Below are 24,685 nucleotides of genomic sequence, written 5' to 3'. Positions count from 1 at the left end.
AATATAAGGTGATGACTGCTCACAAAATTTTAAAAAGTACCTTATTTTTTCTTCTATTCTAAAAGGTTGATGGATAATAGCTAATATTTATAGAGTGCTATGCTAATCCCTTACCTATATCACCTCACTTTTCCTGTTAACTCTGTAAGGCAGGTACTCTAAGTCACAGAGTAAATGACACAAGGTTTAGGGGTACCCTATTCTCTTTGGTGGCATCAACCTATCAAAATTCTCATCGTGTTGCTCTGTGGACTGTTAAGCTACCCCATTTCTCTTATTATTTTCTTGCTTCCACCTCACCACCCAAGGATACACCCATACCACTACACTCTACCAACATTTCACCTATGGATCTCAGAGGTTCTTGGAAAACATGAGGCCCGTTAATAGGGAAACAATTCCCATTGAGGTGTGTCTGTAAAGGAGTGTAAATTAATAATAGTTTTGTATGGGTCATACGAGCATTGAGTGGAGTCTTGCTTGAGCGGTCCGTGACCCACCTTGAAGGAACTCTAAGTTCTCTCAAGCCAACTTTTCATACGAAGCCCCAAAATTGCCTTCAGAAACTTGGCTCTAGGCTTAGACAACTAGTTCACTCCAGCTGTCACTTTGAGACCTGCCTTTGAATTCTGAAGAGAATAGTCTTGGTCAAGGAAATGAACCAAGCCCTGAGCTCTGATGGAGGAAAAGGAATTGTTACTGTTATCCAACACCTTCTTTTGTTTCTGGCCTATTCCTCTAATTTCTCCAAGCTAAGGGACGTGCCTTGCATTTTTATCACCACCTCAGTGCAAAGTGGTCAGTATAGTTTTAAAAAAAAATAATTCATTCAATGTTGATGTCCTGCTTACTAGAATTATATCATAGTCATCAGAGATTAAAAGCTGACAAAAGAGCTGTGATTTCTATCTCCTAATGAGGATGCCATTTTTCCAATAAAGTTTGGCACTGTTCTTGTCAATAAGAACGTTGACATAGCAGGAGATACACATTGCCTTGGGACAGACTGGGAGAAGGGTTATTTCTTGAGAAGGCTTTTTTTGCCCTTTACCAGGCAATTCTTACCTGCCCCAGGTAGTTCTACCAAATGGTAGCTGGTCTTGGTACCCATTTCTCAGAAAATCAAAGGCATCCAAAAAGAATTTGTCATTTACATTATGTAATACCAAATCTTGTATTTATTTATCAGAGACTTGAGAACAATTTGGACATGTGAACAAAACCTTCATGTCTTGACTGGTTAGTAATCTTTTAAATGAATTTGAATATAAATACTCTTCTATTCCCTAATGTCTCATGCCTGCAGCTCATATTTGACCTCCTGATTCCTGAAGACATTAGATTTTGCTTATAAAGACATTATATTATGCTTATGAATGCACATTCCTCTCTCACTTTGATTTTTCTATTATTAATCTGTAGAGGGGGCTCCTTCATTGAGCCAGAGGTTGAAATATTTCCAGAGTTCCTTCCAAATCTGATTTATTTTCTTCTACATAAAGAATAGTACAGAAATACAACTATCTAAAAGTAGTTCCTTTACCTAACAGGAACAGGTTCACAGAGATATCTCCATTCTATCTATAGAAAGCAAACCTCAAGTCCACAACATCTTTTATGCGACAAAGGACAACTATATTTTTGGGGAGAGGGGTAAAGTGAATACTATTGGTGCTCCTCCCTGGATCCCAGCTACTGGGAATTCTGGATGATCTCAGTTCACAGCAGCAGCACCCATGCAAGGTAACACCATCTCCCAGAGGGCAGCTAATGAGGGATACAGAGGCCAGATCTCCTTACCTCAATGGGAAACAATTCTGAAGAGCCTTCCCAGCTCACCCTTAGGATCTGCTTAGGCCTCAGTTACAAATGCTTTGTAGGTCAATTCTTGTCCAATCCTGCCTTTCTTAACCCTGTAGTTTTATTTCCTGAGAGCTGTCCCCAATAAACTTTCTGCCCTGACTCTTCATCTCAGTCTGTTTCCAGAATATCCAACCTAAGACAAAAGTGTGACCCAAGATATAGAGAAGCAGAATGACTTACCCCAGCCATACTGATGAGCAAACACAGAGTTCTGGCAACAAATGTATAAGTCACATAATGCTGCCATGAAAAAAACCCTTAGAAGCCATCAAGTGTAACCCACCTTTTTCTGGATGGAGAGACTGAGGCAGAGAACCAAAGTGATTTGCTCAAGGTATTATAAGCTAATTAGGTGAGAAAGCTTCAATTAGACTCCACATTGACTGATTGTAGCCCAGGCAGACAATATTCTAGCATTTAATCAGCTCCCAGGAAACTGATAAAACATGAAAGTCAAACTGAACTATGAGAATTTGGAATCAATACAAAGTGGCTTTTTAAGCCCATCATCCATGGACAATGCTTCATTGTGACTTTCTCTTGCTGTAAGAAGCCATTTAACCTTGGGACTATCGACTAAATAGAGGAGCCAGGTCTGAGTCAGGGGTGGTTTAGCACTTTATTAACCAACAAAACTACCATACAGGCAAAATCATGCTTAAATGGCAAAACACACACATGCATACTCTTACATGTAGCATTGAGGCAGATTTCAGACATAACAGTAGGCACCAAGTTCACAAACAAACTAAATGTAGTTCACAGTCCTTTGATATTTTTTCTTTGCTATAGCATAAATCCTTATAGAACAGTCGTGACAAAAAGTTTAACTTTTAAAATCTAATTCTCATTCTTACTGTGGAGTGAGGCCAACTCAGCCTCCAGAACTGTGAAGCAGTTGCTTTAACAGGGCCATGCTCTATCAATTGCTGAAACTGGCCAATTTCTTTGGGTTGGAGAAAAAAAAAAACTATAGTATCTTGGTGTTGGAAGATCTCCTATATGGTGGGAGTTCTCAGCTCCAATTTCATGTCTATGCACATCTGGACTGGCATTTATTTTGATACTCAATCTGTAGCTTAATAGGGCTGATCTAATTAGGATAAGTTAACTGGTTTTCTAAAAAGTTTGAGAAGAGGCTAAACTGCATATTCAGTTTTTCAACATTCAAGACTTGGACATATTAACAAACTGATTACTGTTAAAATTGTTGCCAGTTAAGAAGCTTTTCTCAAAAGGTGTGTCAGAACAACTTATCAGTTAATGAAGAGAAACAACTGAAATAGATTAGGGCTGTGATTTCTCAAAGCAGTTTGGTATGATATGTGGCAACAACTCATGTACTAGAGCACATCCAAGACATTGCCAAAACTCCTAAGTTAGCTAAAACACTTTCTCAATTGAAAGGCAAATAGTGGCAGAAAAATCCTTCTCTTTGCTCTCAAGATAGGCAAAGCAAAGACCTTAAGTCCTCATGCCAGGCCCATATCTTAATTTTGGATTTATGATAAGGGTAATTATGTAATACACTTGGGTTGGTTTCCTCTGGCAATCTTTAATTACCATTCAATAAAAAAATAGATCAGGTTAAAGGGTATTTGAAGATAACTACAATACGAAATAAAATACTGAATATGGGAGAATATAGAAGGAATAGACTCAACAGCTATGAAATAATCATGTGATATTTTGTAGAGGGGCAAACACAATGGTATCACTCTATTATAAAAGTATAAAATAACTGAGACATATAATGATTGACCTGATTAATAAAAAAAGATGAATTTGAATCTGGCTTGTTTAATAATGTGTGGAAGTATTTTATGTTATTTAAAATTTTTGGCACATAAAAGTGTAAGCTTCAGCTACCTAGAAACTTCATTTAAAATGAAATGCTCATTCATCAATGATTCAGGATAAGGTATTACTGCTTATCCACCACCTGTATACCCGAGTCCACTGAAACTTCTCAACTGTTCTATTTGATCACATCCATGTTAATTTTTTCCAAGATATTTACGTTAAGAAATGTTTTATGGCTGAAACCTTTGGAAGGGGTTTTAAAAATGTGACACTTTTAAAATGGAAAAAACAAGAGGTGGGAACTGTTCTGGGCCCACATTACTTCTTAGAGAACTTAGTCTTCATATGTGAAATCACTCAATTTCATGATTTCATAAAACTTAGTAACTAAAGCAAGTGAATTTATAATATAGGGTCCTAATTTCCTTTCTGCATTTGATAGTCTCAACAAATAATAATAAGAAATTTATAATATGTATTTCAGTTGTTTGAGAGACATTTTTATGCCAATATTTACTCAAAGGTAACCACGTTGAAGACGTTTAACAGATCTGCCTAATTCTACCATAGTCATAGGAAAAAAGAAAATATATATGCTACTAGGGGCCTTCAGACAGCCAGGGTCTACCTGAAAAAAGAGGAAAATACTGCTTTCCAGAAATAAGTAGAGAATGTTATCATTGATGATGACTGAAGTGATGTCTAGCCATATTCCAGGAGGAAGAGAAGATGCCTCATGCACAGTTAGTCAGAGAGGCCTCTTGAGGACAGTCCTACTCTAGGACTAGTTTACTCTGATTACCTGGGGAGCTGCACAAAAGTCACAGTAAGTCAATTTAATCATTATGCCTTGGTAAACACTGTCCTCTTTAAGAAGCAAAAAGGGAAAATATACAAAGAGGGTAGTGCTAAGACTAGATGTCTAGAAACTTCACAGGAATTAGAAGTGGTCAGGAGATTCTTGAGGCAACGACCCACAAAATGTCCCCCTATTGGTCTACCTACACTGCTTTCAAAGTGGGAGCTGCTCACCCCAGGAAGTTTTGAGCCTGTGGACTCTGAACCTACAGTTCATCATTTCCTAAAGCCAGCAAAGGTCGGTCACAGGCTGGGCCTTCACCTACTCAACCTCTACAGTAAGTTAAATGCTTCATTTCTGCAATCATCAGGCATCTTATGTTAAAGAGAAGAAAAAGAGGGCACGGAAATTGTTTCTGATTAGCACTTTAACTTCAAATCAAGAAATTGATCACAAGGCTTCTTTTATTCTACCAATCAACACAAATTAATCTACTACATAGACAAATAAGGTGGAGCTTGATCTTACTGATTTTAATGAGGGGATTCTGTAGATTACTTTAACACTGAGGCTCAACTGAGGGGTTACATCCAATGTACGTAAGAAGATCTAACGATACAGCCATTATTTGTCAACATTTTGCTTCTGATGGTACTGGAAAGGAGTAAGCATAAAACATGAGCCTGAAACTTCAGGATCGTGTCAGCAGCCTAAACTTGCATGCCAGAAAACACAAGGCAGTTACTGATGTGGAGAATCCAACGATCTTCAGCAGGCCTGACACGGAAGGCAGGTTCCTTTCCCAGAAGGTGTGGGTGATTTCAAAAGCTGGGACATCCTAGATGAATGAACATAGATCATTAGCAGAAAATGGTTGAACTGACAAGGAGGGGCAAAACATATCTGTAAAGTCAGTGCACAGATATGCCCTAGAGAGTGGCACCTATAATTACATCAGAGGCTGTAGAAGATGAAAGAGGAGAGTTTTAATATAGTTACTGGTCTATTGAGATGAAGCTGCCAAACTTACCTCTGATTCGGGTTCTTGAATGCAGATGTCTTGCTTTGGCAGCCTCCCCAGAGCATTCAAGACCTGAAAGAAAGTGTCCATGGTATTATGAAATGAGATTTTGTAGTTTTGACAGATTCAAGGCCCTGATGGCCATAGTTGAGCCCTATGAATGGAGTGAGGGGGCAGAGAAGTAGACATACAGATTTATCAGTGTCAAGATCTAGAAAGGCCAGATGCCAAAAACGCTGCTGGACTCACGAGGGAGAGTGACTCAGCTTTCTTCCTTACCTGTCTAGCTGCCCGTTCTCCTGCTTCTACTGCTCCCTCCATGTAACCGCTCCAGTGTGTAGCTGTCTCTGTTCCAGCAAAGTAAATCTTGCCTACTGGTTGACGAATCACCCTTCAGGGAAACAGAGAATTCACACAGAATTACCTGAGAAGGCACTGAGTGTTAATGGGCCACTCGCTGCCACTATTTACCCCATAGAAGACAGGGTAACTCAAATTGTTTCAAAAACTCCCATGCAAGCTAGCTACAGTGAAAGCCTCCTCCTTGTTTCCTGGGCCTGCACTCAAGGGTCTAAATTTTCAATCCAGAGAGAATCAGTCTGTCAAATCATCAATTTCTAAAGGTGATGCTGACTTTTTTCTTGTCATTCAGAATTGGAAGATAAGGACATGCATTAAATCCAAAATCAGTTTTATTTGCTGTATGTTTCCTGTTTGTAGTTCATTCTGCTCCCTACGCTGTCTTTTCAAAGGGGTGCATTCTTCATGAGATCACATCTGATGGAAGACCTCAGCTATTCAGACACTCCCAGAGAGTTGGGAAGAACTGTAGTGGTGAGTGAGAAGACAAGGAGATTAAATGATTTCTGGCAAAGAAGAGGCCTGAGAGATTATATGTCTGTCTCCTTAAAAAGCAGTTAGCATCTATAAATTTATCAGGCTAGGGACAGGGAAATGGGCCTTCTCTTTTAAAGAGGTTTTGGCGAAGAGAACCATGGTAAAGCTGCGCTGAATGGGCAACTTCACCGCCCCCAACCTTGTTGGCTTCGATTCCTACCACATCTACAGCCACTTTCATGAAATCTCTAAAGCTGCACATCTTCACCCCAAAGGCCTTCACCTCAATCCACTGTCACACAGTTTTCTAGTTTAGGAAAATTTGGCTTCATGTATTCCTGATACTAGTCTCATCTTACAGACTTCTACTTTGACTTCAGGACTACTCCAGTTAATCAATCCTGTTATCACTAACAAAAGGCATTTGATTTAATTAATGAAAACAAACAAACAAACAAACAAAATCTCATGTAAAGAAAGGGTTAACAAATTCTTTTTCCTTCTCTGTGGACAAATGGGACCTTGAGTTAACTTTCTAGCTTTGTCCCCTTGGAAACCTGATTAAAGGTATAATGCCATCTATGTTACCAGGCAACACTGTTTATGCTAAAAATGCCTCGCCAGCCCCACAATGGTAAGTTGCATCTGGGCTGGGAAGACTGGCATGAATTGTAAATACCTAGTAGGAGTTTATCACTTTGGGCTTCGTTGAGTGTGGTGCCTCTTATAACTGGGTATGTCCCTTGCAAGGACCCTGGATACTATGTCTGTGAGGCTTTTACAAGAGATGATGGCTCTTATGGAGCATGGGACTTTTAAGCCATGGTGGACTCCCCCACCCTGTGTGGCTATCACACCTTAGCTGTATACAGCAGGGATGCCTCCCTGCTAAAGAATATATGATGCTGTTCTGCTGGCAAGATGTATTTAGCCCATGTCCTTTTGTGTAGACTGGTATCCAGGGGCCTAGGGTAGTCATAGGTGACTAAATGTCTAATTGACCTCAAGAAGGATCCTTTGAGGACATTGCAGCTTTCAGAATTCTCATATGTACTGAAATTCTTAACCCATGTTCTGCTATCATTCTATGTGCTGACAGCTATTGTTCTATGTACCTACATACTTATTTTCCTATAGATATCTAGAATATACAAACTGATTACCTGGGACATAAGACATAGGAATTTTGACTACTATTTCTAAAATTCCCATTGAACTTTGCTTATTTTTTTTAAGTTTGGCGCATATCTTGTATTAATCAGTATAGTGTCTGGGTAGTACCTTCCATATTGAGTCATAATCCCAGGAGGGAAGTAGGCAGTGTAGCAGCCCCCAGAGTACTGCTCTTCGCACCAGTTCTTCTCTTCGTAGTGCACTGGCTGTTGTTCAGTGGGGAAAAAATTCCAAAGGAAAGACAAAGCTGAAATGCTGCCAGTCAACAATGAAGGCTCTTGCGTATGTTACTTTAACAAAAAGTTTACATTTTTAAAAAAATGGTGGCCCTGTTTTTCTAACACACTTAAGGAGAAATATGACAGTACAAAGTAATGGCCTTTTGTGAGGTACCAAGAGACAAAACACGTATACTTTGACTTTCTCAACCCCTTCACTAGGGGAGGGATGAAGTATTCTGATACTTGGAAGAAAGGACATCTCCACGCAAATTCTGAAGTCTTTAGACCTCAGTCTACAGGAAACCCCATCAACAATCAAGTTCTGGAAAGGTGTGACCAAATCTCTGGATTTTCTAAATAACAGATTTTAATTCCCCATCTACCAAGATATTACTGCTGAAAACAATGGTGGAAGGGAGGAGCTAGAAGATAGGCATAGTGTCTAAGAAAGACTCTTTTCAGAATCACTTCTCTAAGCTAGAAAAGTGAATGATAAGAATCTTGCTAAAGCAGGGAGAATTAAAGATAAAAAAGGTTTCTCAAAGGGCATAAGAGAAACTTCTCTGATTTCCCTAACACATTCTGTATTATTTGAATAGTTCAGAGATAATCCCCTAAAAGAACCCCCAGGTATCTGGTAAGATCTTCAGAAAGAATTTCATCCTCATAATTACTTTCAGTGGTAGATTGAAAATACTGAAATTCCTAATGAGCTGTGAAGTGAATCTACAGATGGAAAAATAAATTAGTATGACTTTGACCTGGGCAGAGAATCTAGATTGTTATATTGTCAAGTGTATATGACAGTGCCTTCACTAACAAAAGATGACATATCTAGGGTTTTAATTCACAGCTGTCAGTTGACATTGACAGAAGGGCAGGACCTTAGTTCTGGGAACTGACTGCATCCACCCTGGAGATAATACTTGCAGCTCCATGCTCTGATTACAACTGGCTGCCAGTTACCCATTGAACATTTAAATAGCCCGAGGAACCACTACATCAGAAATTACTGGCACCTAACAATAGTTCTTAATGTCCTTTTGTGATTGCTGAAGTTAAACCTCTAGTAAGCATACCCCTTATACTCTCTTCATAAGACTGTCAGGAAACCAGAATCTGCTTTGCTTGATTATTTAGAGCAAATAGAGCAGAACCTACTAGGTATTAAAACTGGGGGTTCTTACATGTAAAGCTTCTTCAGATTCTAGAACTTTGGAGTACAGCTCACAGATTTTCCTCTTCCTATTAAAAAAAAGAACCAAAAATGTTAAAGATATTAATTACTAATGAATATAGATAAACACAGTGAGTTACAGGGCTCTTGTCAATGAACCAGATTTATCAAGGAAAAATGAAAATCAATAGCTTTATGAATCTGCTCTCAAATTAACTCTATGCCTCAATACAGCCATTTGATTTAAAGATTCAACAGCATTTCCTACTTTTTTACATTTTCACTTCTTTTACTACACAATACCATATCTATGCGAGATTAAAATGGGGAAAATGATTTTAAAATAAATCCAGTGATTTTAGGAATTGATTCTAAGTCATTTTCCTGGAATATGTAGAATTCTAGAATAATCCCTTTTATAAGTCTATATGACAGTGTCTTTTAAAACATCCTACATTTATGTTTTACAGATCCTATGTACATATAAAGCTCATTCCTGAAGTGATGCCACACAATATTACGTGCCTATTTAAGTTCCAGTACAGACAGGAAATGAATGGTTCCCCTTCAAGGAGCTGTTCATAGTACAGATCAATAATTGTAAAGGAAAGGCAGAACTGGAAGTTTCAAAACTACTATCTGCCTGTCTGTCTCTCTCTAACCTAGGCCCCTCATTGCAGAGATGAGGAGATGGAGGCTCAGTGCACTGAAGAGACTTGTTCAGCACCACTCAGCTAATTAATGGTAGGGCTGAGGCTCAATTCTCCTGAGCATTCCATCTGTAGCAAGTAAGTACTCAATAAAAATTTATTGAATCAAAATCCATCCTTGGCCTAGTATGGTACCCTCTTTCTTACTCTATGAGGTAGATATCTGATTATTACCTACTTAACATGAATGTTACAAGGAATAATTCGAACATTTTGAGTCAATTAGAAAGCAAAATTATTGACAACCATTCTGAAATGCTTAATGAGGCTTAACTTATTTTTGGAACATGTAATAAAACCTTTATTAAACAGAAGGAAAGCTAAAATCCAATTAACCTACAGTACAGCTAACTTTTCATTCATGAATGATAAACCAGTAATAATAGAAATGTCATTATATACTATATTTCATATTATTAGATGAGTCAAGGATGAGTTCATTAAATACATGAGGAACCATCCTTTCCTTTAAAATTAAAAACTTTTGAAAAAGTTATGTAAGACAAGGATGTTGGAGCAATGAACTGACTGATTTGTTGAGCTCTAAAAACAACAGAACCTCTTTTAATGATGGCCGAAAGGATCACTGTGCAAATCTCGTAGTTGAATTTATTCACTGGTTTCTAAATCTGGCTGCTCATCATAATTATTTGAAAAGCTTGTTAAAAAATACAAATACTCAGGTAGTTTCCATGCGATCATTCAGAATTATAAAACTGTCTGCAGAAATTTGAAAAATGGCAACAAATGAGTGTCAGCATCTTTATTTCAGTATCCCTGGCTGTGGAATATGTAGATTCACTTTTACCTGAGAATTCTCTGCAAGAACCATTTAAAAATGCTTGGAACTATACGTTAGATAATTATACAATATCCCAGATTGCAACATGGGGATCTCTAGTAGTTCATGAAGCCCTTTATTTCTTGTTCTGTTTACCTGGATTTTTGTTTCAATTTATACCTTACATGAAAAAGGTACAAAATTCAAAAGGATAAACTAGAAACATGGGAAAAACAATGGCAATACCTTAAAGTACTTCTCTTTAATCACTTTTGTATCCAGCTTCCTTTGATTTGTGGAACTTATTATTTTACAGAGTATTTCAATTCCTTATGATTGGGAAAGAATGCCAACATGGTATATGCTCTGGACAGGATGGTTTGGTTATGAGATAATTAAGGATACCTGGCACTATTTCCTAAATAGGCTCTTCTTACACAACAAAAATATATAAGTGTATTCATAAAACTCATCATGAGTTTCAGGCTACATTTGGAACGGAAGCTGAATATACACGTCTCTTGGAAACACTAATTCTTGGTACTGGGTTTTTCATTGGAATCATGCTTTTATGTGATTGCATAGTCTTTTTGGGGGGGCGCATGGGTGATCATTCATTCGCTAGAAACAACTGATGTCCACAATGGTTATATTCCTCTCAACCCTTTAAATCCCATCCCTTTCTATGCTGGTTCTCGGCATCATGATTTTCACCACATGAACTTCATCGGAAACTATGTTTTGACATTCATATGGTGGGATAGAATTTTTGGAGCAGACTTTCAGCTTATTTCCTACACTGAAAAGATGAAGTAGGTTGAGAAAAAGACTGAATAAATATGTAAACCTTCCCAAAGATATACGTTTTCCTGAATTAAAACTAGTAGCTAACATTGCTTTTGGGGAGCAGAAATAAACATGTGTCTTTGCTGCTAAGTGATAAAAAAAATTAACAATCTTTATCTTTCCAGTAGGAACCTTTTCTCCTTTCCACCTAAGTTCTTTATGTGTAGAAATAAGAAAAATTTAAAGGCTATGTTGCCAATCTTACAAAAAGGTTTTACATAATGGAAGAAGTGTTAATCTATGTCTTTTCTCCAGTTATACCATAGGCCTGACGTTGAAATTGGTCTTTAAATCTTTTAAATATATAGTGGCCATTTCGAAAAATCTTAATAGTGGATGTTGGCCTCATACTGAACTTTAAATATTTTTTTTTAGAATTTGCCTAAAGATCAAAATATGTGTTTAATGACATCAATTGATACAGTGTGAGTGAGGCTGCAAAACTGGGAATAGCTAACATCAAGGATTTCCACTCTTGTCTGGAGTTGACCAATTTTGGGTGCTTCTCTTTCTCTAAGAAGTCCTTTTGGATTCCAATGTACTACTGGCATCTATAAATTCAGGTAATTCTGAATTAATGTAAGTGAAATAGTTTAATCTAAAGGTTTTCAAGGTTCTTGAATTTTTTTTTTTTTAAATGAAGCTTTATTTCTATTTACCATTTAAATTTTGAAAATCAAGTTTTTATTATACTTAATGCTGTATCTTGAAACTTTGTGAACTGACTTGGTGTATTTGCACTTTGAGCTATTGAAATAAATGATTTTATTTGGTATGAAAAAATACAAATACTCAGGCCCCACCTCTAACCTATGAAATTATAATCTACTGATCTCAGAAAAATATATTTTTCCAAACATTATTTTTTTTTAATTTAAGTATAGTTGATATATATTAGTTATATTAGTTTCAGGTGTACAATATAGTAGTTGGACATTTTTATATCTTACAATGTGATCATATGAAACCATATGATATTTATCTTTCTCTGGCTTATTTCTCTTAGCACAATACCCTCTAGGTCCATCCACGTTGTCACAAATGGGAGGATGTCATTCTTTTTATTACTGTGTAATATTTCATTGTATATATGTATCACATCAAACATTCTATGGGAGATTTTGATGTAATTGTTTCTGGGAAATGTTGTTCCAGTCAATAACATATTCAGAGTTCTAAGGGTTTTGCCTTATAAAAACTTTTGAGAATTTCAGCCACCATGTGGAATCATAACCAAGTGTCTACATCCAGGCTTGTATTTATTTTACTATTAATAAGGAAGGAAAGCAGGATATCCAAAAGAAAATGTCAAGTTTAGTATGGCATAATGAAAGAAAGTATACATTAGATGGTATTCCTGAATTTGTCACAGGGTAGCTGTGGAGCCTTGGCCAAAGCATTCCCTGTCACTGAACCCCAAATTCTTCTTCTATTAATTGATAGGTGGACACTAAAATAGTTCCCTTCTTGACATCACATCTCATGGTAGCTCAAATAAACAAATCTGTGTACAAATGTGGAAACCTGCAGTTTATCCCTGAATTCCAAGGTCATCAAAGTAACTCTCAAAGCAAAGCCTGCTAGTAGACTTGCTGCTTAATTTTTTAATTAAATGCAGAAGGAAGTATACATTGGTGTGTGCATTGGTCCACTTCAAAAGCTAACAAAAGATTTAGGGCTACTCTAAATAAGGGAAACCCGGAAATTCCTAGAGGCAGTCTCCCAACAGCCAAATGACTGTTTCCAGGTAAGATTTGAACAAATGACTCCAAGGTAAAACAAAACAACAAAAATATAACATAGAAAGAAATAAAGAAGAAAGAAAGAAAGAAATTATTGTCCTAAAATTGTTTTAAACTAGGCAGCTCTTGAGAAAGGGAATATCAGAGCTATGTCCTAGATAATCTAGATAATTCCCCTAATATGGTACATAAGTTGAAACAGAATGAAAGAAACACATATGTATGGATTTGCTTTTCAGAAAAAGTACACATCAGAGAACCTTGGAACGGGGATAATCGTCTTGGCAAGACGATTGGGACTTGGCCTCTAAAGACTTTTCACAGCTAATGTCTTCTATAATTTTACTCCATCCATCTTACAGAAAAACCCTACCTTTTGACCACTGTAACATAAATTCAAATATGTAAAACTAAATTAATATATACATATGGACAAGGACTGAGTTGAGGGGGCAGTAGCAATATATTTAAAAAGTTGATTTGGCCTACCTCCAAAAAAAAGAACAAGCCCAAATAAACAACCTAATGCTTCATCTTTAAAAAGTAGAAAAGAAAGAACAAATGAAGCCTAAAGTCAGCAGAAGGAAAGAAATAATCAAAATTAGAGCTGAAATAAATGAAATTGAAAACAAACAAAAAAAATAGAAAAAAATAAATGCAACAAATAAATGCAACAATAAAATTGACAAACACCTGGCTAGACTCATTAAAGAAAAAAGAGAAAGGACACAAATAAACAAAATCAGGGATGAAAGAGGGGAAATTATGACAGACACTGCAGAAATACAAAGAATCATACAAGAATACTATGAAAAAGTATATAACACCAAATTCAATAACCTAGAAGAAATGGACCAGTACTTAGAAAAATACAACCTTCCTAGACTGAACCAAGAAGAAGTGGAAAATCTAAATAGACAGATCAGCAGTATGGAAATTGAAACAATTATCAAAACCTACCAAAAAGTAAAAGTCCAGGACCAAATGGTTTAACCAGTGAATTCTACCAAACATTCAAAGAAGATTTAATACCTATTCTCCTCAAACTCTTCCAAAAAATAAAAGAGAAGGCAATACTTTCCAAATCATTTCAGGAGGCCAATATTGCCCTGATACCAAAACCTGGTAAAGAGAACACACACACAAAAGAAAACTACAGACCAATATCTCTCATTAACACAGATGCAAAAATACTAAATAAGATACTAGCAAACCGAATACAGCAAAATATTAAAAAGATTATACACCACGATCAAGTGAGTTTCATCCCAGGGGCACAGGGATGGTTCAACATACACAAATCAATTAATGTGATACACCACATAAACGAATTAAGAAACTAAGAATCATATGATCATATCATCAGATTTGTATGGAAGCACAGAAGACCCCGAATTGCCAAAGCCATCCTGAGAAAAAAGAGCGAGGCTGGAGGCTTCACTCTGCTCGACTTCAAATTATATTATAAAGCGAGAGTAATCAAAACGGCATGGTATTGGCAGCAAAACAGACACACGGACCAGTGGAACAGAATCGAGAGTCCAGAAATAAACCCATATTTATATGGGCAAATAATTTTCGACAAAAAAGTCAAAAAGCATACAGTGAAGAAAGGAAAGCCTCTTCAATAAGTGGTGCTGGGAAAACTGGAAAGGCACCTGCAAAAGAATGAATCTAGACTGTTGTCTATCACCACACATCAAAATTAACTCAAAATGGATTAAGGACCTGAATGTAAGACCTGAAACAATAAAATGCATAGAAGAAAATATAGGAACTAAACTCAAGGACCTTGGACTTAAAGAGGATTTTATGAATTTGACCTCAAAGGCAAGGGAAGTAAAAGCTAAAATAAGTGTATGGGACTAAATCAAACTAAAAAGCTTCTGCTCAGCAAAAGAAACCATCAACAAGGTAAAGAGACAACCATCTGAATGGGAAAATATATTTGCTAGCAACACCTCCGATAAGGGCCTAATACCCAAAATATCCAAAGAACTCATACAACTCAATGACGACAACAACAACAACAACAAAAAACAAATAATCCAATGAAAAAATGGGCAGAGGACATGAACAGACACTTCTCCCTAGAGGACATACAAGTGGTTAACAAATATTTGAAAAGATGTTCAACATCGCTAGCTGTTAGAGAAATGCAAATCAAAACCACAATGAGATATCATCTTGTACCTGTTAGAATAGGTATAATCAAGAGGACAAGTAATAACAAATGTTGGAGAGGATGTGGAGAAAAAGGAACCCTCATACACTGCTGGTGGGACTGCAAATTGGTATGGTCACTATGGAAAGCAGTATGGAGGTTCCTCAAAAAACTAAAAATTGACTTACCATATGATCCAACAATCCCTCTACTGGGTATTTACCTCAAAGTTTAGAAAACTCATATTTGAACAGATATTTGCACACGAATGTTCATAGCAGCATTATTCACAGTGGCCAGAACATGGAAGCAACCAAAGTATCCTACAATAGATAATTGGCTAATGAAACTGTGGTACATATATACAATGAAATATTACTCAGCCATAAGAAGAGATGAAATACTGCTATTTGCAATAACATGGAGGGACCTTGAAGTAATCATACTAAGGGAAATAAGCCAAACAGAAAAGGTTGAAAATCACATGATATCACATATGTAAGATATAAACCTAAAAGCAACAAATGAACAGGACAAACAAACAGAGACTTATGGATATGGACAATGGACTAGTAGTTACCAGAAGGGAAAGGGAGGGGGGAAATAAAAAAAATAAAATGTTTAAAAAAATATTGATTTGTTGGGATTTTGAGGCTATTATTGTGAATTATTGTGTTTTTCATAATGCTATTATATTGTAAGTGCAACATACACAATATAAAACTAACCTGTTACATATGTTTCACAAGTAAATTCTTACCTTATATCTTCATGGAGTTTAGAAAGTTGGACAGCTTTTCGAGCAAGTATGAAGCTAGAAAGAGAAGTTACATTTGAATGATTAGGTGACAGCAGTTTATCTTAAAAGTTGCCTCTTCTTTTTGAAGTGTTCTTGTCTCTACCTACTCAGCATTAATGAAAACTTCCACACCCTGCTATTATTTCCCTCAACTAGAGCAAATACCACGCTGCCTTCAGTCTGCCTCTGTCCAAAAGCCCTGCTAGGTTGTGGGCTCCTAAATGACAGGGGACCTCTTACTCAATATTTTACCCCCAAAGTTTAGCATAGTTCTTGGCATACAGTAAGAAATTAAATATCGGATTAATTAATGTTGTATTAAATGATTATCCTGATAATGATTGTTGCCTTCAGCCAAATACTTGATAAAAGCTGAAAAAAACAAATATAAATAAGTACCTGAAGTGTATGTCATGGTGGGCCACCCAGATCCCTTCTTCAGGACCAAGCACTAATTACACTCAGCTCACAGGTGAACCCTTCCCCAGCAATCACACTCTGCAGCAGAGAACTAATTCAAGGTCCCTCTCTCACCTCCACAGAATGACTGGCTGGGAGGTGTGGTGTGGGTACAAAGGCCCACCTCTTGCCTCAGTGCAGGGTACCAAGTTGGATAATGCAGAACTATCCAACTACAGAGCTCACTGTGGGATTGCTTAGGCCTCTATTGGGACAACATTAAGGCCCAACCTCTCCCTCCGCCTAATCCTGATTCCTTTCCTTATCCATAGGTAGTGATCTCCAGAGCACTCCCCAATTAACCGCCTGTACCCAAACCTCCATCTCTGAGTTAGCTTCATGAGATACTGACTAGCACAGTTCCCAAATTTAGTAACTCAGTAAAATTCAGTTATAATCTGAATTTAATCAAATAGATTCTATTTATTATACTGGTACTACTAATAGCATATATACTTTAAATAATTGAATTGTGACAAGAAGTCCTTAATTATGATACTACTATTTACTATTAGAAAGCTTTTAAAAATCCAAATGAGCTAAGGACAATTAAATTATTTCTCTATTTAAAAAAAATAGTTTAAAAATTGTATTTCTTTTGTTCTAGACAAAAAAAGACAAGGTCAAGAATGAAAATGCAAGGGCTGAAAACAGATATTCTGTCCTCTCCCTCACTCCCAAATTAAACTGTTTCTTAATTTGATTGGCAATTCTTTTGGAGCTGTTATTCGAGATAATTCTGGGAAACAAAGATGCAAAATGTATTTGTGTTCATCTAGAGAATAGTATTTCAGAGGAAGTTGTGGCTGTTTAGGAAATTTGAACTATTGAACTTTATGAGATACAGTCATAATTTTGCTTGATTTAGCACCTTATATTATGGCTTGCTAGTAATGATTTTAGTCAAATTTTAGGTTTATGAAAGAATCAATAATTTTAGATGCAATATTTCAATGGAAATTGCCAATATCTAATGAAAGATTAAAATGATTTACCTGAACACTTTTTCAGATATTGGGTGCTTCTTATAGTTCTTTTCTAAAGGGCAGTTAATGTTGGCTATTTCTTTTGAATCTCAAGTCAAGAATGAAATAACTTCTTTGATCTAATTCTAACTATAGACTACTATCCTTTAAGTTTATTCAGTGTTTTATTGAGGAAATTAAACATACTGGTATTGGGTTGGGAACATTTCACAGTTCTAAAGTACAAGTTCCTTTCTAGTTTCCAAAAGGAGCTAGTTACTATAAACACAGCACTGGGCAATTAATACCCCTATCTTCAAGGCTTTCCTTGCCCAGAGCAAAGAGCAGGGCGGAGGCAATATAGTTTCAAGGCAAGAACAGAGTGGAGACAATTGTCCAGATAAAACAGATGAGGATATCACTTTTTTAAAGCTGTTAATTTATTATTTTTTTCATTACATTTATTGGGGTGAACACACAATGCAATATACAGATAATGTATTATAGAATTATATACTTGAAATGTATAAAATTTTATTGAGGAACTTAAACATACTGGTATTGGGTTGGGAACATTTCACAGTTCTAAAGTACAAGTTCCTTTCTAGTTTCCAAAAGGAGCTAGTTACTATAAACACAGCACTGGGCAATTAATACCCCTATCTTCAAGGCTTTCCTTGCCCAGAGCAAAGAGCAGGGCGGAGGCAATATAGTTTCAAGGCAAGAACAGAGTGGAGACAATTGTCCAGATAAAACAGATGAGGATATCACTTTTTTAAAGCTGTTAATTTATTATTTTTTTCATTACATTTATTGGGGTGAACACACAATGCAATATACAGATAATGTATTATAGAATTATATACTTGAAATGTATAAAATTTTATTGAGGAACTTAAACATACTGGTATTGGGTTGGGAACATTTCACAGTTCTAAAGTACAAGTTCCTTTCTAGTTTCCAAAAGGAGCTAGTTAAAGCCCAGTTAATAAAATTTTATACATTTAAAGTGTATAATTCTATAATACATTATCTGTATATTGTATTGTGTGTTCACCACCCAAAGTCAAATCTCCTCCATCACAACATATTTGACCCCCTTTACCCTTTTATATTCCCCTCTTCCCTTAAGAACCATATGATTTCACTCATATGTGGGATATAAAACCAAAAGCAAAAAATGGACAGAATATCACTTTTTAGAAACTGCTTAAATAACCCCATATGCATCTGGAAGGCTTCTGCCACACATGTCCTTGTTTAAAAAGCTGAAGAAAGACCAGAAGGGCAGATGCTACAACATCTAACTCCCAGGGCAAGGAGAATACCAATGTTCTTCTATCCACAGTTGAACTGGTCTTGACTGAGCCAGCTAAAAACTCTACCACCACCTCCTACTTTCCTTTGGCATATAGAAGGTGATGGTAAACTGCACAAATCATTTGTATTCTTTCCTGCCCAGAGGGGTTACAGATGAAGAGGGATACTGTTCCTGTGGTCATTGTGCTGTGAGCACCTGCCTTTCCCAGAGAGGCTGGTGCTGTTTATTATATTTTACAGCCAGGGAAGTGGTTATAAAATGTTTTGTTCGCAGTCTGGCAGCACAGCCTGTTTTCTAAGTCCCTTAGATCATAGGTCTGCTCCTTTTGATTTTGTAAATTCCCTTCAATGATGCAATGTGTATGAGCTCAACTCTCTCAGGGGTTAAGGGGAAAACCACTGGTTTCTAAAAGTCACTTGATTGCTATAAAAGCTGTGCTTTTTTTTGTTGCCATGTGGTAGAATAAATAGCCCTTTTGTTTGCATAGCTTTGAAGAGGGCTAAAGGGCATGGCAACTGGGTAGCTGCAGCACTCCTGAGCAATTCCTTTGTTGGAATCCTGCTTTCTTCTCTGGATTGCTAGTCCCCAAGGGCAGGGCAGCTGTGTACAGGATTGTGAGAAGAAAGGACGTACTCTCCTTTTCCAGACACAAAACCTCACCCTGGACCATCGCTGGTGAAGGACAGACATGAAGTGACCTATTGGAAAAAGTGCCATCCATTTGAGGCCTGGCTTTGCTTCAAACTGCACTATCTAATTGGTCATCCATCTTATATCCCAGGGTAACAATTAACATATTCACATTTGCTATGCAATGATGTTTGGAATGGAGAAAAGGATAAAGCCCAGAAACCCTAACTTTAGAAGATTTTACAAGATAAAATAGTTCTCATTCCACAATGGTTGTGGACATTCTGCCTCTAGGCAGGGTTGTCTACCATACCATCTGTCTCACTTCCTCTTTTGCTGTCCTCAATATTTAAGCTTTATGGGGGAAAAAAATATATGAGCACAAGGTGTCAATTTTAATGAAGCTTCCTAGTGCTCTTGTGCCCTAAACAAAACATTAATATTTTAATACATGGAAACATGATATATTTCTGTAGGGTTATTTATCATTGCTTGAGCTTGATTCCAAAACAATATGCTTTGTCAGCATCCACAACAATACACCAACACAATTTTGAAAATGAAGACACCCAGCTCTAACCTACCCCATGATAGCGGGCAGCGATCCATCTGGCTTGGTGTCATCGAGGGTTATTGAAATTGGAGCCTCCTCATCTTCGATTATCATACATCCACAGTAATCTTAACCAAGAGAAAATCAATAGTAAATTGAGACTGATCTCATCAGAGATTTAAGGGGAAAATTATGCATATATAAAAAACTATTTTGCTAAGAGAAAGGCAAAGCATAAACTATTGGTCTTTGCCCCAACCCTAGAAGCTATTTCCTATCAAATACACACACTGACTATACAAGATGTCTGTTCATCCAGACACATGGAAAATGATCCATATAAATGACCTTTACATAAAGGTCATGTATGATCAATGGATGGCTAAAATTGTAAGATGGTCCTGGAGTCCTGGAATACATACGAAGGAATCTCATCTATGAACTCATGGAAGAAAGGGCAAGAAGGAATCCTTTGTGTATGAGCAGAAGGCTTATCAACAGTAGCCACCATATCTGCCTACGCCATGCCTCATTTAATCCTCACAGTACCCTGATAGTAGGTCTCATTGTTACCATTTTACACAAAGAGACTGATGCTGAGAGAGGTGAAGTGTCACACCAGGCCACACAGCTCATAAGCAAGTGAAGCACAGGATTATGTGACTTTAAAATAGCACTCTTTCCATAGTGTCTCTTTGTCTTATTCTGCTCATGAAGAGTAAGTGGCAGGACATATGCAAGGAGTCAAGATAATGGCAGCCCTGAAACTGATGGGATCTCTTTCTTACCTTTCATTGCCAGCAAGTACTCTTGGGGTCATTTTGTGTTGAAGGGGTTATGAGGAGGGGCTACTGAGATTTCTGATCCTTTCTCTACCAATTTGAAAGTATTTATCTTTTTTTCTGTTCACTGTCTAGTATAACATTCCTAAAAAAAGTATGGTTCCTTCACTTAATACAATTTAAACATGAATAAATGTAATTTACCCTTCTTCCTCCAAAAGGCCTCCTTGTAATACATCATGCACTTAATGACAGCACCCATTGGAACACGCTGGATTAACTGGTTTCTCTCAGTCGGTAACTCTGGTCTGAAGTGGATCTTGGCCGTCAAAGTTGGAGGGATGGCACTAATTACATATCTGCACTAAAACACACAAACATAAAATACCACTTCAAACATGAGTCACAGTATTTACAGAGGGCATGAAACATCATATTTATCATTTTGAATGACACTGAGCAGTAACACCATACAGAATGAGGCAACAACAAGGCATTCAACCAAGGCTGATAATTTAGAAGACTGAGTTGGAAACACGCTGGTATTAATTATGTCACTGCTTGGATTATATTTGGTTAGAAGCTACAGAAGACACAAGGCCTATTTAATATACGCTCTTTTTGACTAAATTGAATTACCTTATATATTTCATGATTCAATGTCTCTATGATGATGTTTTCACCTGACTGGTCAACAAATGTGACAGGATGCCTCAGCTTCACTTTGTCCCCAAGGAGGTTCGTTATCCGTTCACTCACTTGACCAGATCCACCTACAAACTTTCGTTCCTACAGAAATCAGGCAAGAAAAGAAACATTAGAAAAGTCCAAAGAAGAAATATCATATTGCCACTGATTGGAAAAACTCCAGAAAAATCACTGGCCATACCTCTACCTTCTGCATACTTAAATGTTGGAAGAACTCATTAGGACAGAAGCAGTCTACCAAGAGACCTTGATTATCATGCTCTGCAGTTTCTGGCAATGATAAGCTGTTACTAGTTTATAAAGTCACAGAATCAGAAGAAATGTTCCCTTATAATAGTAGTCCCTTGACTGAATGCAAATATCAAAAAATCTGTGGGCTTCAAATGCCCAAGAGTGCAGTGCATGGAGGAAGCCCTGAGAAACGAAGAGTGATGTACTTCCCCAGAAGATGTGATTCCTTTTTTTTTTTAAGTTATTTTTTTCTAGTTTTATTGAAACAAGGATGCACTTTCTAACTCCCCTAGGTTTCTCAAAACCCCAAGCCAAGGGTTTTCTAAGCAGATTAAAATGTTCTCCAAGAGAACAGGCTGAGGGTGCTCTTAGAAATCATCTGATCATAACCAAATGATGTTCTAAGAATCTAAATCTCAGATATTGAATTAATTTTTGAAAAAATATCTAAAAGTTTCAATGCAAGGGCAAAAGGATAAACGCTAAGCACCTGTCTATTCCTCTAGATGTTGTTAAATAATTCCCTTGAGCAGCCCTATAAGACCATGAGTCCCACTGTGATCTGCTGTATTAACCATGGAAATAGTTCCAGTTTAAGAAGTTAAGTTCTTAATACAATGTCTTTTATAAGAACCAGGGAAATATATTTAGCCTGTTATAGAAGATTCTCTGAATAGTTAGAAATACACATAGGCATTGAGGCACAGCCCAATATTTGACAATTATGTACTTCAATCATGCTCCGCCAGAAAAGCTTGCATGAGCAGCCATGCAGTCATTTTTATGCTTTTATAACTGATTTTTGTTCTAATGATACCACCAAAATTCTTTATAAAAATATTCTCATAGTATTTCAGACCTACATTCATGGTCTGTCACTCCTCAAGAAACTGGGACTATTTAATTTATAATTTGACCCCTGTTTTCCAAGACTTACTTTGAATTTTAGTGTAGTGGAGAGACCATGGACTATTTCCATCTTATTCACTGTCTACCTCCCCATGTCTAGTATTGGTTGAATTAAATTATTAACGGATAAATCTAAGTTCTTTATAAAGATATTGTGGTAATTGTTTGAAATTCATAATCTGAACTGTTCTTTCCAAAAGTTCATGTAGGTTTTGGCTAGAAGTATCTTCTTGGCTCCTATGAATGAGGGATATAAATACAAAATATGAGGCAATATACTTCAGAAAGTAAAATACAGGTAAAAAGGAATAATGTGTCATTTCTGCCTATAAGAAAAGAAAAAATACAATTGTCCTACATTTGCTAAAGCTAAGGGTCAAATGGGCAATAACTCTTGGGGCCACAAAGACATCTTGGGGAGTTCTGGAGATTTACCAGTGGTATGGAACCAGGCAAATACTAGTTCACAGCAAAAATTTAGAATCCAAAATGTAGAATTTACTATTGAAAGAGTAGCCATAAATCACTATGTGAATAGGAAGAACAGTCACTTCCATTCTATAACAGTTAACAAAATAATTGAGATATAGAATGGGACAAATAAGCCTTATATCTGGAACAGAGATGACTAAGTACAATAATTTTACAAGTACAGTAATCACCCCCTTATCTGATGGAGATATGTTCCAAGACCCCCAGTGGGTGCCTAAAACTGAGGACAGTACTGAACCATATATATACCTTTTTTTCCTACACATACATACACTTTACAGCATTTATTTGGCATATCTGAATTGCCAGCATCATTACTCTTCCACTTTGGAGCCATTATGAAGTAAAATAAGGGTTACTTGAATCCAAGCACTGTGATACTGTGACAGTCAATCTGATAATTGAGATGGCTACTGACTAATGGATAGAGAACATCTATAGCATGGATACACTGGGCAAAGGGATGATTCATGTCCCAGGTGGGACAGAGTAGGAGGGCATGAGATTTCATCTCACTTCTCAGAAGAGTGCACAATTTAAACTTATGAATTAGTTATTTCTGGAGTTTTCCATTTAATATTTCTGAATGCAACTGATCACAAGTAATTGAAACAGCTGAAAGAGAATCCATGAATAAAGGGTGGGGACAACTGTACTAGAAATTTTTGGAAATTAGTTATTTCAGTAATTTAGTTCCTCCTACATAATTTTGCTTACCACCAAAAGGAAAGAACCAAATTTCTGAAATCTAATTAATTCAAAATGAAACATTCTTTAGCTGTGAACTTATTTTTAGGAATGAGAAAAGGAAATGAGAAATTTTGTTTTCAGAAAAGTTTTTTGAGATTATTTTAAGCTGGTAACCATTCATGTTTCAAAATATGAAAGCAGTTATTAAGATGCTGATCTGGCTGAGGGCAAAAATCACAAATTTTATTATATCTGAGAATGGACACTCCATACCTGGCCCCCATTGGTAATCGAGAATATCCGAGTGGTGCCACCGCACTGCTTCACATACCACAAGAACCATAAGGCAGACACCTCGTGGGGCTCAGAGGTCACATTGATGTTCACAAAGAGAGATGCAAACTGCTTAGCAGTGCTGGTCACGGAACAAGAGCAGATGCCAGAGGTAAATACATATATGCTTCACAGGATATCATGTTTTTAAAACACAATTTAGTATGGTTAGAAAACATTTTTATGGCTTTTGAAAAAAAAAAAACTCATGAACTCAATTTCTGAAGGAATGCATATTTTAACTCTTGGGGAAAATAATCTTTTTCTTTGCTTTTAGGAAATGATAGGTTAGCTCCAAATATGCTAATCCCAGTATAGTCCAAAAGGTCAATATGCTTCTTAGGGATAGTTAAGAATATTTGCTCCCATTTACTTGAATAACCATTCTCTACTCTCCACCTCCACTGTCCTCACTCTGGTCCAGGCTACCACTGCCCATCACTTAGGTTACAACAATGGTAGCTCTTCATGGTCATCCCTATCTAGTAATCTTATAGCTCCTTCTTGATGCTTCTCTACATTATAGCCAATGAAGTCTTTTAAGAGCCCCAAACTCAAAACAAAACAAAACAAAAAACACAAAGCCACTCTGCTTAAAATACTTCAATGGTCTTCATGGCAAAAGGACCTTTATAAAAGCCGTTCCCTGTTCTCTTTACCTGGAAAATAACTTCTC

General features: G+C 36.8%; 1 protein-coding gene and 1 pseudogene across 2 annotated transcripts in view; one reads left to right on the top strand and one right to left on the bottom strand.

Annotated features, from left to right (window-relative positions):
* Window positions 1-2,463: 2,463 nt before the first annotated feature.
* Window positions 2,464-24,685, bottom strand: part of MAOA (monoamine oxidase A) — a 64,622-nt gene continuing 42,400 nt past the window's right edge. The window contains exons 6-15 of one of the 2 annotated variants that reach the window (XM_039851550.1): window positions 23,950-24,091; window positions 21,286-21,435; window positions 20,851-21,010; window positions 19,896-19,992; window positions 15,898-15,951; window positions 8,905-8,962; window positions 7,605-7,702; window positions 5,766-5,877; window positions 5,496-5,558; window positions 2,464-5,303 (exon numbers count right to left, since the gene is read on the bottom strand). In XM_039851550.1, coding sequence (XP_039707484.1) covers window positions 5,157-5,303; window positions 5,496-5,558; window positions 5,766-5,877; window positions 7,605-7,702; window positions 8,905-8,962; window positions 15,898-15,951; window positions 19,896-19,992; window positions 20,851-21,010; window positions 21,286-21,435; window positions 23,950-24,091 — 1,081 coding nt within the window. In that variant the 3' untranslated portion in view covers window positions 2,464-5,156. The remainder of the gene's footprint in view (window positions 5,304-5,495; window positions 5,559-5,765; window positions 5,878-7,604; window positions 7,703-8,904; window positions 8,963-15,897; window positions 15,952-19,895; window positions 19,993-20,850; window positions 21,011-21,285; window positions 21,436-23,949; window positions 24,092-24,685) is intronic. The other variant, XM_039851551.1, reaches the window with a different exon arrangement.
* On the top strand, window positions 10,342-11,222 carry LOC120593658 (methylsterol monooxygenase 1-like; annotated as a pseudogene).

This window comes from Pteropus medius, unplaced genomic scaffold (assembly GCF_902729225.1).
Source record: "Pteropus medius unplaced genomic scaffold, Ma_sr-lr_union100, whole genome shotgun sequence".
In the NCBI taxonomy this organism is placed as follows: Eukaryota; Metazoa; Chordata; class Mammalia; order Chiroptera; family Pteropodidae; genus Pteropus; species Pteropus medius.
This window is presented reverse-complemented; position numbering and strand designations above follow the sequence as displayed.